Source organism: Mustela erminea, chromosome 3 (assembly GCF_009829155.1).
Source record: "Mustela erminea isolate mMusErm1 chromosome 3, mMusErm1.Pri, whole genome shotgun sequence".
Taxonomy (NCBI): Eukaryota; Metazoa; Chordata; class Mammalia; order Carnivora; family Mustelidae; genus Mustela; species Mustela erminea.
Genome location: NC_045616.1, coordinates 46,834,595 through 46,853,426, shown reverse-complemented (window position 1 = coordinate 46,853,426; position 18,832 = coordinate 46,834,595). Strand labels below are relative to the sequence as shown.

Sequence of the window (18,832 nt, the reverse complement as noted above, 5' to 3'; positions counted from 1 at the left end):
AAGACAGGTTCGTTTCTGAGCTTCTGCTTTCTTACATGTCAAATGGAAATAACACCAGGTATTATCTGTGCCAGACTTCTTAGCCTGTCACCTTAGTAGCACTTAATAAATGTTGCTTTGAGTTAGGGTTTTGCACTGCTAAGAAAAGTAGTTTTCTAAATTAAATGTTCTTAAGGAATATTCATCTAGTTGCAATTAGAATTAATGTTTCATAACTGTTCTATCTGCCAACTTCTACAACTCATGATGGTAAGAAGTAGTAAACACTAAAAAATGCCATTGAGGTCCCTGCCTATTTTAGTAAGTTGTCATTGTAGTTTTGCATTTATTCAAAAGTGCCACTTAGCAAGCAGATTACTGTGTTCTGTGTCCTAGTTAACAATAGCAATATACGTCCATGAATTTAAACAAATGTATATGAAATTTAAACCTTCAGTGAGAAACTTCTTTTTTCTAATAGTATTGCCTAAGTTTTATTTTAGAAAATATAATAATTGCTTCAGATTGCTTAGAGGTAGGGGAAATGGAAATATTAATAAATAAAATTCATAGGCTTTTTGAGTCCTGGCTTTTAATTGTAAATGGCTCAGAGTTCCAGCAACTGAACTCAAGACTGAGTTATGCTATTCTTTCTTGTATTTTGCTAGATTTCATATCTGTAGTTCAATAGATCTGGCTTTTTTTAAAAGCCCAGCAAGGCCTTTATTACAAATGTAAATAAAGACTGGAATAAGATTTCTGAGCTGTTAAGATGCAGCTTTCCACATATGTAATCCGTAGAAATATTGGGAATATAAAAGATTTTAGAATTTTTACTTGGCAGCTCCTTAGGAAGGGTCTTTTCAAAGTTAAGAGTTTTCTAGCTTGATATTAGCTTTCCTATGGAGAATAAAGTGGCCCATTTATATACATTTTCTGTCATTTCCTTAATTCCAAGATGACCAGGAAAACATTCTTCCTTGTATAAATAAAATGCGAAATCAGTGTTTTTATTGTTTCTTGAACTCCTACTATATTCCAGGTGGTGTGCTGACAGGCTGATTACGATAAAAGGAAAAGCTTACAGTCTAGGAAGGTAAATTAGATTGAAATATTGTTACTTTTATTTCCTTCTGTATAGGCTATTGAAAAAAAATCAGTTTTATGTGTTTCTAAAATTTATAGTAATAATTGGTTTTCTGTTTTAGTTTTTAAATGTGAATATTAAACAGATCTAATAGTTTACTTCTTTGATCTTTATGATTTTCGCAATTGTGTTTCAGAGAGAATAGAATACAGGGTTTGCAGTCTTTGCAAACTAATAGCATTCCCAGGTAGATACAAATGCCTTAATGCTAGGATACTTTATATAAATGCCAGGAAGCATTTGCCATTTTTGTCTATGCTGTTACAGAGAGTTAAATGAATACCTTCACATGAAAACACTGTTGCTGGAATGTGCAATCCATATGCCTTTACACACCTTTCCAGTTATGAACTTGATGAGAGCCTGTCACTGTTGCTCCTGAAGCAGTAGGAAGGGGTCATCTTTGAGTGACATGAGGCACTCTTTCCCTCAGGCATTTATCACGTAGCTTCCACACCAATCGCACCTCCTGCTGACGTGGAGCTTGCAAAGTTCTGAATGATAATTGTTTTTATAACAAATGTGGATTGAGTTAGAAAGGTCAGCAATGGCATTATTGGAATTAGTCTGTGCCTGGTGTTGTCAAAACTGCAGACATCAGTTCCATGGAAACATGGAATGGTTAACTCTTTCCTGTAAATCAAATTATGTTATCAAAAAATTCACCTTGTAGGTTGGAAGGAATTGTGGGAGGAGGATATATTCTGACAATTATTTCCTCTGATACAGAATTAGAAGTTACTGGGCTAACTTAATGAGAAAATGTTGTGGTATTGTTTTTGCTTGGTTTCAAAGCCTATGTCTTTCAAGGTATTGCAAATTTTACAAAAAGCAGACCTTTTCAGATGAAATAAAAGATAATTTTAACATCATTGATCACTAGGTTTTTTAAAAAGTATTTCCTCTTAAGTAAATGCTAGTTTTCATATAGTGCTTTCCAGTTTATGAAAGCCTCAAGCAATAAAGACTTATAAACATGAATTTATGTGAATTGTTAGGGGGAAATAGATTAAATTACTTGAAAAAGAGGCTTCTTAACATTTTCCAATCACAAATCCAAATGATTCACTTTTAGGGGAGTTGGCTATTTGGGAGTACTTTGTGTGATAAGCAAAATGATAATTTGTATATTTGATATATGAGTATTTTCCAGTATCTTACATATTTGAATTCATTACTATAAGCCTTTTTATAAGTATAGATTTGTAGTTTTTGTTATGAATTCATTTAAACTGTGTTAAAAAAAGAAAAACCTAAACTATAACTCTTAGTACTAGATAGAAGTGATTTTTTTTTCATAATACTGTCTTTGTACTGTTAGATATATATTTATGTTTTTCTTTTTAAAGCAAATATTGTGAACCTCTCTGGATTTTTTAGACCACTTCCTGAATTAAGATCCAATAGTATTAAATCAGTAAAGTAACCAACAAATTGCTTTTGAAAGAATTTTAAACAACAAAACAACATTGTTTTGTTGTTATAAAAACAATACTTCTAATAAAACAAGTATATAGTATTATTTATATATGTAATTTGTAATATATAATATTGCCCTTAACATAGACCAAAAAATAAAAGTTCCTTATTCAAGCATTTACAATTAGCCTTCTTCAGTTAGAATTGAAACAAGTATTTCCACCAATTTTTACTTTAATTATGGTCCCCAAATCTTTTTAGAATAGTAAACCCAGATTTGGTTAATCTGATCTTCCTCTCAAAAGCAGCTGAATTGGAGCAAATGAAAATTTATGCGTAGTGGGTGTTAAACTTTAATAGAGAATGGCTAACTACTCTTTGGAACATAGGATTTAGTTCTACTGAAGAAAGGAAGTTTTTTAAAAATTTGCTTAGCAATTCCAGTAGGTTAAGTTTCACTGAACAGAAAATCTGGAATCCAACTTTGAATTTACACCTATTATACTATCATTTATCTTAATAGTAGATGAACTAAAATTCCAATGATTCTCCATTTTTCTGTCCTCGAAATAGTCATGTTGAAAAAATCATTAATCTTAAAGTGGTGACAGATAAAAAGAACTTAGTTTGTTGTCAGTACTTCTCAAAGGTTAGGTCAGCAATGGTTTATGTCATGACGCTGATAAATTTTTCTAATGATCAGAATGGTTTGATTTATAATAGTTTTTTGTTTTTGTTTTAGCGAATATGTATCTTTGGTATCTGACTTCATCCCAAAGATGCATTTCTGTTTTGCATTGTTTCTTGTTTTTCCTACATAGAAATGAAATTACAGAGCAATAAATAATACTCAGTATAATTAAAATGAAACCTTACAAGCCGAATTACAAAGTTGAAAACTGGGCAAAGGGCTGAGGGGGAAAATGGTTAGGAGTCATTCTAGTCTAAAAAATCAAGAGGTTATTAATAGATTGATTGAAAAAAGTTAAAGTATACAAATCAGACAAAAGGCATATAGGCAGCTTCTCTACTCTCACAAATAAAATTTTTGAAAGTTTTGTATAATGTTCAATAAACCAAATGGTTGAGATAATTGTTTTATGGAAGGTTTTTTAGTTGAAACTCAATCAAAAAGAAGAATAAAAATAGCGGTTTTACTGGTATTTTCAGAAATAAACTATCGGACCAGCAGTATTCAGTCCTTTCCTCAAGGTTAAGCAAATCTAGTTTCCTTCCCCATGACTTTAGTTCCCTTATTCGTCCTTTCAAACAATGTGTAAGTTCATACAAAGTCATGTTATTGGAGGAAATGGGCTTAAGAAGTGAAGAGCCATTTATAAAAAGTGGTTAGAGTGGGTTTCCCAAAGCTATTTTTCTTGACTAATTTTAGTTCTTTTTTTAAAAATGAGATGTAATTAAAAATTGCTTCAAATATAATTACATGGTGGAAAAAATTATAGGTAAATACATTGCTAATAGTGATGTATTTATGATAGAATTTTGAAGAGTCACTTCTCCAAGTTTTTCTGTAACATGATTTTTATTTATAATGCCAGTAACTCTTATTTTTGAAAGTAGTGCTCTTAAGATAAATGCGAATAGTCTTGAAAATTTTCTAAAGCTCTTATTTAAACTGACATATAACTGGACTTTTAAAATATAAAGTACATTTTAAAATATGCCATTTTTCTTCAGGGAAGGTTGTAATTAAACACAGTACCATCTAATGCGGATCTCTAAAAAAAATATATACCTGCACTATATGCCCCCTCCTTTAAGAGTGAATCTGGCTCATCCTGGCAGGCTGCTTCAGTCCTCTTTTTAACCGCTTTCCAAGTAGTGTGTAACCGTGTTGGGGTCATTCCTCTAGGAAGATTCTTCAATTACCAAAGATGAAACTTCCTCCATGTAATTATCATGGGGAGTCATGAAAACATAGCTTCACTCTTGGCCTTTTCTCATTTCAGAAGTATTCGTAGAACCTAAAGAATTTGTCTGATTTTTTTTTTTTTTCAGATTCGACACCAAAATGCAGGGAGAACACTCAGATTGAATGAAGGCTACATTTGAATCTATTTGAAGAGAGGTTGCTTCTGTGTTACCAAGAATTTTTTTCTTAAATCATCACAGACCTGGGAAAAATTCCCTTTTTTTACTATTGATTTTATTATTTACAGCACTATGGCAGATACAGGCAGTTGGTTGTTCACTGAGAGAATTCTGAGTTAAAGTGTCTTTGCCATTGTTCTCCAGAGCATATTATTTGGCACCTCTTCTGTGAAGGCCAGGAAAATGGTTTCTTGTAAGGTATTGTTTTAAGGAGTATAATTGAAATAGAATATTTTAACAATGATTTTATATAAACTCATTGGATACCAGTAATGTAACTACAGTACACTAGGGTATATCACATTAATGTGTCTGAGGGGGGAGGATTTCTCACCTGCTTCTTGGGGGGTTGTCACAGTTATGGGAGATCATGGAGTATCAGGTACTTCTGTGTTCTCTGCATTAACATCATAGTGCCACAAGAATGGTGTGTACCTGCTACCCCACCCCAGGAGAGTTGGTGTGCCTGACTCCTGGTTATCAAGTGCCAGATGTTTTGTGTTGACCCCCCCCCAAAAAAAGGTTTTCTCTATTATATCCAAAGATGCATTTTTTTTTTTTCTAATCCTACAGGGAAATTTTTAAAGTAATGTTCAACTTCAAACAAATAAAACGGACCACCACATTGATCTATTTTAAAAGTAGTTTTTCAAACATAAGAAGTATTTGACTTTTCCCAGTGGGTTCCCAGGTGCTTCAAAGACCCTGCTGTAAATTTGCTAGTTCTGTATGTTAACAGAATCTGCTGTGTAAGAGTTCCAGATCAAAGGTAAGGAGTAAGAATACCATTGTGTAAGATCCAGTCAGAACTTGAGTTAGTTGCCTCCCGTGTTACATAACAGTCAACAAAAACACATACATTATCCCTCTGTATAATAGATAATAGACACTTAAGTCTTGATCACAGTTTTTCAAGAGTTTATTAGTTCTTGACAGAAGTAAACTATTTTCCATGATTTCACTATTATAGTTTATACACAGATTTGGGCTTATAATTGTCATCATCATTGCTATACAAAGGAGGGATGTTTTGAGGGAATTATGTCAACTTGAGTTGTAAGGTTTCTAATAAAGCCAAGAAGTGGTACCCTTCCTCTCAGCTCCCTTCTGTAGCCCAGCTGCCTCTCTAATTACTGTTGACTTGTCGCAGGTGGGTCTCCTGTGATCAAGAGCTGGTAAGAGTGGTTGGGGCCAAGTGTGCTCCTTTCTTTATGCAGTCGGCATTTCCCCTAAACTTGTTACTATTTGAATTCCAGCAAAATAAAATGTTGCCTTATGCCATTGTGAAGCTTGTCTTTGATAGGAACTGGAACTGAGCCTATCCTGCTGTCTTGCCACAGTAGCAGTAACAAGCCAGGTCTTAGGATCTCTTCCTCCTGAGAAGATGTGCTTTGCAGGTTTCTTCACTGACTCAGGTTGGTCGCTCCTTTTCTCTTGAAGGAGCACAGGAAAATCTTCAACATGGGAGAATTATGTCGCATGTTTACTTTTGCTATAGACTGAGAAAACTTTGGCAAAGCTACTTACCTATTTCTGTTTTTAATACAAATAAAGCTTTCAGCTTAATATAGTCATGCTATTAATTGCCTAGAAAACAGCAGTGCCTCTGTTTTTTTTTTTTAATGGAGTTTTATAATTGTTCAGTAACGTGTGGAGACACAAGCATCATATTAAAAAAAAAAAAAACCTGTCTACAAAAACACAGCTTGTGCATTTGAGGGAGCACTTCTTTGTTATTAATTTAGAATGTGAAAAAAGGAAGATCTCAATAAATTAAAACTCATTTGAGACCATTTATGTACTTGTTACACTTATTTTGGTTCTTAGCACAAATCCCCTAGGGAAAGTGTATGCGTAATCATTACCTTCCAGCAAACCTTTCACAGTAGTGTTAGCTTTGGCGGCATGTGACCACTTTGTACATTTACTGTTTGGGGAGTTTTTTGCATAGGATTCTTACATAATGAGACATTTTGTTTAGTGTTTCTTAAATCTCTAGACTCAGCTGATATAAATTCTACGATGTGACTGCCACTGTACAAACATAGAAACTAAGGCATAAGATCTAACATTTTCACCCCAAAAAAGGTTTTATGTTTTTTCTTTCAGTGAGTTACACCAGTCATCCCAGGGAAGGGAAGTATAATTGCAAGGAATGACACTATTGTAAGTATTCATTACATTTTTTATGTGGTTTTAATTCATACTTGACTGAACAGTTAGAAAAGGCTGATTCTGGATACTCTAATCAAACAAATGAATTGGCATCTGTACACATACACATACTCACACTCGACATTTAAAATCCCAGAATTTAAATAAGCATTCCTTTAACAATACCTGAAGCTTTTGCAAGAAGTTTAATGGTCGATCTCTTTACTTGATTTTCTGGAACATCAATTGCCTGATAGTACAGTTTTTTTATTTGCTTTTAATGATGAGTACAAAACTCAGAAATATTGAGGTACATTTAATGTACCTCGTAGTGCATAAACTGAAATTAAAGCCTCCGAATAAGACTAGTTAACACAAAATTAGATCACTTACAGCATTACAGGCGTTGGATATTAAGATCAAAGTGGGAAAAAAAAGTTCCCATGGTCCCTGAATAAGAGAGCTTACTACCGAATTTTTTTTCACTTTTATATATAGAATAAAATTCTTAAATAGTGTAGAGAGCCTACTCTTGACTCTGGGAAACAGTTGCAGAGGGGAGGTGGGTGGGTATTAAGGAGGGCATGTGATGTGATGAACACTGGCTTATACGCAGCCAATGAATCAATGAATACTACATCAAAAACTAATGATGTACTACTATATGTTGGCTAATTGAATTTAAATTTAAAAAAATTTTAAATTATAAATTTAATAAATTGAGCTACTCAGAAAAAATAGAATAAAATTCTATAAAAGATACTTTCAAAAACCTATTGATTAAATTTTGTTACTATACTTTAGCTCCAAATTTGATTTTAATATACTGTCACTAGTTGAATCACTGCCTGTGACAGGGGAAGTCTTATAATAGTAATAGGTATTCAATAAATGTGTCACAAAGCAAAGTCATTTTAAAAAGTCTTTCAGTTTGGGGGTCCTGGCTGGCTCATTCGGTGGAGCATGAGACTCTTGATCCTAGCGTTGGGAGTTCAAGCCTTACTTAAGACATGGAGAGCACTTAATTTTTTTCTTTTTTTAATCTTTCAGTTCAGATTATCCTAGTATTTAGTATGGTTCATATATAATTTGAAATCCATATAGCATCTGTCAGCTTGAATCTGTGGAACAGTACCAAAATGAGCAAGTATTATGTGTTTTTTTGGTAAATGAAAAGTTTAAAATATACCTTTCTTAAGAATTACCACAATTAATAATGACCTTTAGTGAATTTACTCACTGAAAGACAATGAGGAATATATTTAATAGTTGACAACATTACCAGATTTAGCAGTCTCACGCCTGTTTGGAGTGACATCGAATCTCAGAAGGATCTCTTAAAATATTTAAATGGAAAATCTTTGAAAACTAAATCAAGGTAAACAGCTTTCAAAAGGCAAAACTGTACCTTTGTGAAAAGGGAAAAGAGTTAAAATTTTATTAGACGGTTTCTTCTTTTCAGCCTGTGAATATAGTTTTTAAAACAGCAAGGATTCCTCTGAATATTATTTCATGCCTCAAGATAGTTCTTAATCTTCTATCAACATCATTGCATGCTCACTCCTTCGAAAGTAGTCCCTTTCATATGATAGTCAAGGTTTCAGAAAAGGCTTTTTTTGTCCAAACCAAACCTAATCTCTCAAGTATCATTTATAAGAATATACAAACAATCCTCCAGCAAGTCTCTCTCAAACCACCCCCCCCCCAAATAAAGGAAAGGAAAAGAAAGGAGTACTGATTATACTTAGAAAAGATTTTTTTTTATTTAATGCAGTGAATGTAGAGTCAACATTACCACTGAATTTAACATCTGAAAGTTGGTAGAATGAAACAAAAATTAGGCATCTGTTAATGGTTACTATGCACTAGGTAGATCTGAGGTTGTACAATATCAGGCTTGTAGACATTTGAGTAGACACTGTCAGCACGGAACGTAAATCTCACACAAGGTATAATCAAAAGGTATTTCAAACAAATTATCCCATCAATAAACTTTCTCTGGTAACATCAGCTTCATGAAGTATTATGTCTAAGCCACAAACAGTGATGGTATGCAGATAGAAGCATGTCATTATAAACACGGTGAGCTAAATAGAGCATATTGAGGTCAAACCCTTTCTGTAGAAAGGGAATTTAATTGACATTCTCTTTCAAGCATAGTGTATAAACAGATCAAAATAGTTCTATCATAAGAAATAGTATTTAACAACGTTGCTTTAAAATAAAAATACTTTAAAAATTAGCTTTGATGAGATTAAATTTATTTTTAAAGTCTCTTCCTTTAGAGTGAAATATATATTTCTGGCTTCTGGCTTTTCTATGTTTTTCCATCATAACCCCCCCCTTCACCCCTTCCCAGTCTATTAATAAAGTAGTGCAAAACATTTGCTACAGCATTTTCAGCCAAGCTTAATCCCCTACCCAGTCAGGGAAGTAAAACATTCTTACCAAATTATTTCTCTCTCCAGAGGTATACTCCCTTGATTTATCAGGGAGCTAGGTACAAAAACTACCATAAGTCTTGGGAATGCAATTTTTAAGTATAGATTCTCTGGTAAGTAGTGAAACATTTTTTTAAAGGCAAACTCTCCCCTCCCCATAAGCAGTTATCTGTTTTTTGGTTTTTGGTTTTTTTTTTTTTTTAAACAAATTAGGTTTCATGCATTCATTTTATCAAGAATGATTAGTTTTTCTATAAATGAATGTAATGAAACACTGGCATATCACTTAGCACACTAGCATTCTTTACATTAAAATTCACACTAACAAAAATCATACTATGCATTAAAGCATTTCAGTAATCTATGAGAAAGAAGATACTTTTTTGTGTGTGTGATAACACTTGAGTATTAAGTATTTTTAGATGCACAGAGACACCAAAAGCAACACGGATTTAGTTTGCTAGTATTCTTGACAACTGAACGGGGTTGCTAACTTGCTAACTCGGTACAAATTAAAGAAGTGGTAGGTATAAAAATTCAGATAGGCAATCATTTATAAACCTGGCAGTATTTATGTGTAATCCTGTGGAGATTTTAAGGTTTTAGATGGAATGATAGAAGGTTTGAAAGTTTTCTTTGTAGAGTGTGGAAGATTATCCTGACAGAGTAAATGTACCTTTGCTCATTAGCTTAAAATAAGCCGAGTCATATCTCAGTAATTTGCACAGGAATGAAAGTCAGAATCTGAAGTCAGCATCTATGTTAAATTGAAATGCATCTGTTCCATAATTCAGATTTTGGGATTCCCCCTTCCCTTTTGAAATGTATAAAACATAGAAAACTGTAATGGATTACTTTTCAGATAAAAAATAGTTACATAAAAAAAAACTTTAAAAATCAAATTGACATTTACATTTTATGTAGATTTAATCAGAGCACAGCTGAGCATTTAATGTAATATTCTAGTGCTTCTATTCGTAATTAGAGAAGTACATATCTCCCAATGTTACCATTCTTCTGTTTGTTGTTCCAGTGTGTTATAATATTATCCGCAGCCAACAAGGCTTTCACACAGCAACAGCTAAACCTTATCAAATTGAGTCTGTACAATGGAAGTATATTTTCAAAGACATATGCCTTTGTACACTATTTACAAATTCTCTCGATCATGATAAAAAGGCAAAATAAATAAAAAGCAGGAAGAAAGGAAATGCTGCTGAGGCTGAAGGCTTTTTCTTTTATCTTCCCAAACAGATGCTGGGCTCCTTAGTGCTGGGAGCTGGCTAGCCAAGATTGTTTTTCTTCCTTTTACATGGACTGTGAGAAGGATCTGGTTTCAGTTCTTGGTATTGCACCTGTTTAAACAGAGTTCAGAGAAAGACTGGTCAGGTGGTCACTTTCTGGCAAAGGAAGGAAAAGCAAAGGAATGAGAGACTGCTTGGAGGCAGGGGTGGGAAGAGCACTCAACCCTGGAAGGTCTATGGGATCTGCAGCTGGGATGCAGAAAACAATAGAATGATAGAGCAGGAATCATAAGGGAAATCCTGCCAGAAATTACGTGAGAGCACTGCTGTGAACACTGGTAATAGGCTGCCTCTTCACTGTCAGTAACACATTAGATTAAAAGCAAAACCATCTTAATTTTGAAAGGCTGAATAATGGTTCTTTGCAATTTACTGTTTGTTTAGTTTAGGCTTAATCTCCCTCCAGCCTATTCTCACGTTGGATACCAAATCAAAAATTCAGCTGAAACAAAGGAAGAAAGGTATTGCTCCAACATCGTGTCAAGATTTTGATAAAAATATTGCTCATTTATTCAGAAAATAGCTGATGACTAGTGGGCAAAAGTAGTTAACCTCAAAGAATTTTGAAAGACTGAGATGTGCCCCAATCTTGAAAATGCAGTTACTCTCCACCCCTCACGGTCTCCAAAAGCTGCATTTTTAAAATTCACTTATTTCCTGCAAATTATGCTAAGAAGTGTTTGTTTGTTTGTTTGTTTTTCAGATGTTCACTGGCACCTTTTGCTTTCATCATCTATATTCCCCTTTCCTCTCATCAGGTAATGATGTCTTCCCTTCACAAATCAGGTGAACCTCCCTTGGAGGAAAATTGCCCCTCTGAGCTCTGGTAGGTTCTTGATGCAACCCTCTTTCATTCTCCATTCCCCATGATTTATAAAAGTTCTTCTTGGGTAACACCCCAAGTGCGCTAAATGCCTGAAAGGCAAAATCTGCTACGGCTTTAAACTTTAAGTAGCTTAACTTTTTAACTTTAACTGTCTCTTCTAAAACCTTTGAAATTAAAAGGATAAAAAGTGAAAACCCAAGTCCATCCTATGTTAAATAAGAGTAATAGTGAAACCTACATACCACTTGTACATCTGAAGGGACTCTGGAAAGGAAGTCAAGTAGTTCATTGTTATCAATTGCATATGGACTCCGAAGCTTTTTTGTAAATTTATTGATGCCTGAAAAAGTGATCGGTCAAAACATTATTGAAACTCCAGAGTTAGGAATTACAAAAATCACATATATTTCCATATGTTGCAGTGATTCGAAGATCTAGATTAGGCTGCTCTTCAGTCTCCACTGAATGAACCAATACCCTCTGTTTCCTCCCTCTCCCCTTTCCTGTGTTTCTCTCTCTCCTTTCCTTTGTCCCCTTCGTTACTCCATCCCAACTCAAGGGCAGCTCTAGCTTTCTCTCTGTGCTTCAGTGGTGCTTCCCATAGGAAAGGCTTGGATGTACATACAGACAAACCTGGCAAGGATGTACATACAAGGTTGTGTCTGGCTTTGCCACTCAGTGTCGTATTACTTAGAAGACTTGCTTTAGTATTTCATCTGTGATGAAACTTTTCAAGGCAAAAAGTCTGACTTACTGGTTTTCTCTTTTTCAAAAGAGAAACGGTTCTGGTTTTTTGGAGTGGGGGGAGATGTTAATGTTATGCAAACCGAATGTTTAGAAGACAGCTGTCCTTGTGGGGTATTTTTGTTTTTTTAATGACCTGAAGTGAGAAAGAGTTTACTACCAGCTTTTAAAAAAAAAAAAAAAAAAAAACAGCTTTAAAGATGGTGACGCAAGAGGATCCTGAACTCTCCTCCCACATATCTGGTGCTCAGGGAAGTCTCACTCTGAAGCAGGTAGGAGAGGCTGGGACCTAAACTCAGCATCACCCTTACTCCCTGTGTGGCAACCAGGGTCCAGAGGGAACTCAAAAGCTGAAGCTTCTTGAGTGAAGGGTTTGAGCCCCACATCAGGCAGCCCCAGCTTTTAACACATGCACCTATGAGGGGACTCTCCAAAATATCTACCTTTGAAAAGCAATGGGGCTCAGGTCCACGAGACCTGCAAGGCTATGGTGATCTGAAAAATGGTTCTTAAAGGACTTGTGTGCTTGGCGTCACCCCAGGACCCAACATAGAAACAGTTAATTGAGGGTTACCTGGACTTCAGGAGAGACTCATTTGCTTGTCTTGGAACATTAGCCTGAGGGGTGGGCCTCTGGTTAGACATACCTACAAGGGGTACTCTCTGGAGCCAGAGACTGGGGTGCCATCTCTGCACTTTCCCTCTGCCTTGCTCCAGCTGGTGGATGCTATCTCCACATGCTCCCTGTGCCACATTCCACAGATGGTCAGCATCTCCCCGAGGGGAGACTTGACATGTGTATGGTACCCCAATTTTATGTCTGGTTTTACATCTAGGAGGTGGCTCAGCAGGGCAAGGTAGGAAGATCTTGAGCTCACCTCCTCCCATGTATACACCAAATCTGCAGCTACCTATGGAACAGTTCCCTCTGAGACAGACTTGAAAACTGGCTGAGTGACTTCACATCAGAGAAACAAGCAAAAGGCCAATGGAAGTGAGTAGGAGAGGCTGTGACAAAAGCTCATTATAAATCCTACCCCAGCAAAGGCAACCCACGATTACAATGTAACTCACAAACACGGAGCTTCTTTCTGAAGAGCAGCAGGTTATACCCTCCATCAGGCATCCCAGCTTTTAAGTCCTGCACCTGAGAGGTGAGCTGGCTTTGAAAATCATGACATAAAGAGCTGTAGTGAACTGAAACATGGCTCAGAGGGCTCAAGTGAAGACTCACTTTCCCGAGAGTACAGCACAGAAGCAGCCATTAGAAAAGCACCCAGACTTTAGCAAATGAATCTCTTTCATATACCCTTAAAGCTTCAGCTGGAGGGGCCGGGGCCTACTGGGATACTCTGCTCCCTCTATCTGCCTTGTAAAGCTGGTGGGTGCCATTTTTACCCTCCAGCTGGCAGGCACCAGCTTCATGCTGTCCCTCTGCCATGCTTCAGAGCACCAACATTTTCTGGAGGGGAGCTTTTACGCACATCTAGTGCTTTGGTTTTTGTGGCTGCCAGCAAAGGGACACCCCTTGATTGCTGGGCTCAGCAGGCCAGGGCTGCTTCCATTCCTGAGTTGCATGGGACTCTAACACTCAGACCATTCTTGGCAGACTGTCATCCCCAGGACACTGTACAGATAGCAGACTGTTAGACACCCCCACTCTTTCTGAGAAAGAAGCCGATTTGCTTATGGAGGAGCTTTGAGCTGCTGCTCAACCCTCTGGTCTGGCACATTTTAAGAGTTTATAGGCTTCTCAGAGAACAGAGTCCGCTAGATGCAGTCTTTGCACTCTCTGCCTCACTATAGCTTTTAAATATCTCCCAGTACGGAGCTTCTGTCCTTATTTGATACCCCTGACTTTTGTAGCTGCTGCTGGGGGACACCGGTGTATCACCTGGCTGTGGTGGCTAACGTGGTTATGCTCACAGGTCCCACAGGACTGTAACCAAAGCAAAAAGAGTTTTTAAACAGCCACAACCCTGAGGACATAGCTAGAGGCAACAGACTCAGATGCTCAGCCTTTGTCACAAACCCCTAAGCTTACCATCCCAGTTCCTGCCTAAGGGGCAGGCTTCTAATTAAACACACATGTAAGGGCTGACTGTAGACTTCTCCAGAAACCTTGGTGAGCAGGCTCTATGCCATGCTCTGGAACAGCAGTCTCTCTCAGAGGGGAGGTTTTACATATCCCTGGTGCCCTGGTTTTTACAGCTGCCACTGAGGGAGTAGCCCTTGATCTCCGAGCTCTTGTATTTCTGGGTCCCACACGACTGATAACAGTTACAGAGAGAGTTTTTGGAAGGCTGCCACCCCCAGGGCACTGCACAGACATTAGGCTAAAACACATCCACAGTCTGTGAAAGAGACCTATTAGATTGTCCTGGAGCTTCAAGCCTGCATGGCAAGCTTCAAGTCTGGCACACATTTAGAGGCATAGGAAAGTGCTCTGAGGAAATGTATGCTGTGGGATACCATCGTTACACCACACTGGCATCTCCTTGAAAAGAACGTAGATACTCATGAGGAGCCCCCCAAATATAACTACTAATTACTACAGTAATTAGTAAAGGAATTCATAAGATTAAAATATGTTAAATGTAACCTCAAAAACAGAACATGGGGGTGAAGAGTTAAAGCGTAGAGCTTGAGAACACAACCAGAGTTACATTGTTAACAACTTAAAATGGACTATTACAAGTTCTAATATGTAAGCCTCCTGGTAACTGCAAGGCAAAAACCTAATCTAGATACACAAAAGATAATAAAGCAGTCAAAGCACACCAGCGAGGAAAGTCATCAAATCACAAAAGAAGAAAGGAACACAGGAACTACAAAACAGAAAACATTAACAAAATGCCAATAGGTACCTACCTATCAGTAATTAGTTTAAATAAGATAAATTCTCTAGTCAAAAGTATCAGATGGCTGAATGTATAAAAAAGCAAGACCTATCCACCTGTCTGTCTATACTGCCTAGAAGAGATGCACTTCAGATGCAAAGACACACAGACTGAAAGTGAAGGAATGGAAAAACCTACTCCATGCATATGAAAACTAAAAGCAAGCTTGAGTAGGTAGCTATGCTTACATTGGACAAACAAAAACTGTAATAAGAGACTAAGAAAGGTATTACATAATGATAAAGGGGCCAACCCAGCAAAAGGATGTAATATTTTATAATATTTATACAGCCAACACAGGAACACCTGAAATATTAAAAGACACAAAGGGAGAAATAGCAATATAATACTAGAGTACTTTAAAACTTCACATCACCACCTAGATCATCAAGGCAGAAAACCAATAAGGAAACATCAGCCTTAAATGACATGTTAGACCATATGGACCTAACAGACATTGATAGAACATTCTATCCAAAAGCAGGAGACTATAAATTCTTTCCCAAGTGCACATAGAACATTCTCTAGGACAGGGGCACCTGGGTGGCTCAGTGGGTTAAGCCTCTGCCTTTGGCTGAAGTCATGATCTCAGGGTCCTGGGATCAAGCCCTGCATGGGGCTCTCTGCTCAACAGGGAACCTGCTTCCCCCTCTATCTCTGCCTGCTGCTCTGCCCACTTGTGATCTCTCTCTCTCTCTCTCTCTCTCTCTCTCTGTCAAATAAATAAATAAAATCTTTAAAACAAAAACAAAAGCATTCTCTAGGACAGCTCATATGTGAAGCCACAAAATAGGTCTCAATAAAGAAGACTGAAATCATATCCTGCATCTTTTCAACACAATGGAAGGAATCTAGAAATCAATTACAAGAAGAAAACTGGAAAATGCACTAGTCTGGGGAGACTGAATAACATGCTACTAAAACCAATGCATTAATGAAGAAATAAAAGAATACCTTGAGAAAAATGAAAACAGAAATACAACTTACCAATATGTATGGAGTACAACCAAAGCAGTTCTATAAGGTAACTTTATACCAATAAATGCCTACCTCGATGAAAAAAAAGTCAACCTAACTTTTTATTTCAAAGAACTAAAAAAGGAACAATAAACAAAACCCAAAGTTATAGAAGGAACAGAATAATAAAGTTCAGAGCTGATTCGTAGGAAAAAAATGAGTAAATGGCAAACCTTTAGCTAGAGACTTGCCGAGAAAAAAAGATTCAAATAAAATCAGAACTGAAAGAGAGGATATGATAAACCTGAAACCACAGAAGTGTAAAGGATCCTAAGAGACTAATATGAACAATTACATGCCAACGAATGGAAACCTAAAAGAAATGGTTAAGTTACTAGATATATACAATCTCCTAAGACTGAATCATGAAGAAATAGAAAATTTCTATTCAGACTGATTACCAGGAAGGCAGCTGAATCAGTAATCAAAAACCTCCCAACAAACACGACCAGACAGCTTCACTGGTGAATTCTACCAAACACTCAAAGAAGAGCAATTTTTCTTACTCTTCCAAAAACTAGAAGAGGAGGGAACATTTCCAAACTCATTTTATGAGGCCAGCATTACTCTCTTTCCAAAACTAGACAAGGACACCACACACACACAGACACACACACACATACACACACACAAATACAAGCCAATATCTCTGATGAACAGAAGTGAAAAAATCCTCAACAAAATATTAGTAAACTGCATTGAATAATTAAAAGTCTTGTTCACCACAGTTAGTTTAGATTTATTCCAGGGATGCAAGGATGGTACATCATTTGCAAATCAATCAGTGTGATAACACCATGTTACGAAAATGAAGGATAAAAATCAGATGATCATCTCAATAGATGCAGAAAAGCATTTGACAAAATTCAACATCCACTGGTGATAAAAACGCTCCACAAAGTGGATACATAGGGAACATACCTCAATATAATAAAGGCCATATATGACAGCCCATAGCTAACATCATACTTGGTGGTGAAAAGCTGAAGGCTTTTAACATAAGTTCAGCAACAAGATAAGTATGTCCACTCTCACCATTTTTATTCAACAGAGTCCTGGAATTCCTAGCCTGAGCAATCAGGCAAGAAAAAGAAATAAAAACACACAAATTGGAAAGAAAAATGGAATATGTGCAAATGACATGTTACATGTAGAAAAGTCTAAAGATTATACACCCATACACAAAGGAATGAGTGAATTCAATGAAGCTTCAGGATTTGAGGGAAGAGGTAATGGAGAAGATTGGAGAGGATATCACCTATGGTTGACCTGGTTGCTGAACTCTGACAATTAGTGGCTTCTCACACTTTGGGTTTTGAAATATATCTTCTGCCCACAGTTCCCACAGTGGGAACTGCTCCAAGGATGTAGCCTTGAAAGAGTAAGGTGTTATTAAGAGCAGCTGAACAGTTTATGGGACTGAGCCCAGTTAATTATTCTATGTAAACTTTTAGATTTTGGTGGGCAGAGGTGGAGATTTACTTGCCTGTAGCCACCCAAAACAAGCCTCATAAGTGAGTTCCCTTGTATATTAAATCTGCCACCTACCAGTCTGAAATGGTCTGCCTCTTTCTTCAGTCTATGCACTTTTTGTTTGAGGGCCAATTTGCAAACCAAGGATACAAAATCAATAAAAATCTTTTTTTGTTTCTATACACTAATAATGAGCTATCAGAGAAATTAAGAACAGTACCATTCATAATCGAATCAAAAAAAATACCTATGAATAAATTTAAAGAAGGAAGTGAAAGACCTATACACTGAAAACTGTAAGACATAAAGAAATTAAAGACAACACACATAAATGGGAAGATAGTCCATGTTCATGAATAGGAAGAATCATGTTAAAATGTTTCATACTGCCCAAAAGTAGCCTACAGATGCAATGCAATCCTTACCAAAATTTCAATGGCATTTTTCACAGGAGTAGAGCAAACCAACCTAAAATTTATGTGGAACCACAAATGATCCCAAACAACCAAAGCAATCTTGAGAAAGAACCACAAAGCCAGAGGCATTACATTCCCTGTTATCACAGTATGATACTGGCCTTAAAAACAGACACATGGATCAATGGAACAGAATAGAAAGTGTGGAATTAAACCCACACATATATGATCAATAAATTTATGACAAAATAAGACTATACAATGGAGGAAGAACAGTGTCATAAGTGGTGTTGGAAAACTGGACAACCACATGCAAAAGAATGAAAATGGACTACTACCTCATATCCAAAAATTAACTCAAAATGGATTAGAGATTTGAATGTAAGACCAGAAGCCATAAAACTACCAAGAAGAAAATAAAGGCAGTAAGCTTCCTGACATTGGTCTTGGCAACATTTTAGATTTGACTCCAAAAAGCAAAAACAAGAAAAGTAAAAATAAACAAGACCACACTACTAAAAACCTTCTGCACAGCAAAGCAAACCATCAATAAAATGAAAAGCAGCCTGCTGAATGGGAGACGATATTTGCAAATCTTACCTCTGCTGTGGGCTAATATCCAAAATACATAAAGAACAATACAACTCACTAGCAAAAACAAAAACACAATCCACTTAAACAGGCAGAGGATCTAAATAGACATTTTTCCAAATAAGACCTACGGATGGCCACACGGGATGTGAAAAGATGCTCAACATCACTAATTATCAGGGGACTGCAAATCAAGAACACTTTGAGATATCACCTCACACCTGTTAGAATGGCTGTTATCAAAAAGGCAAGGAATACAAGTATTGGCAGACATGTAGAGAAATGGCAATGCTCTTCCACTATTGGTGAAAG

The 18,832-nt window shown here is 36.5% G+C and overlaps 1 protein-coding gene across 8 annotated transcripts in view; it reads right to left on the bottom strand.

Annotated features, from left to right (window-relative positions):
• Positions 1-9,420: 9,420 nt before the first annotated feature.
• The window catches only part of MCTP1 (multiple C2 and transmembrane domain containing 1), a 520,392-nt gene continuing 510,980 nt past the window's right edge, over positions 9,421-18,832 (bottom strand). For all 8 annotated transcript variants that reach the window (XM_032335735.1, XM_032335734.1, XM_032335733.1 and 5 more), the window contains 2 exons: positions 11,622-11,719; positions 9,421-10,604 (listed from right to left, as the gene is read on the bottom strand). In XM_032335735.1, coding sequence (XP_032191626.1) covers positions 10,533-10,604; positions 11,622-11,719 — 170 coding nt within the window. In that variant the 3' untranslated portion in view covers positions 9,421-10,532. The remainder of the gene's footprint in view (positions 10,605-11,621; positions 11,720-18,832) is intronic.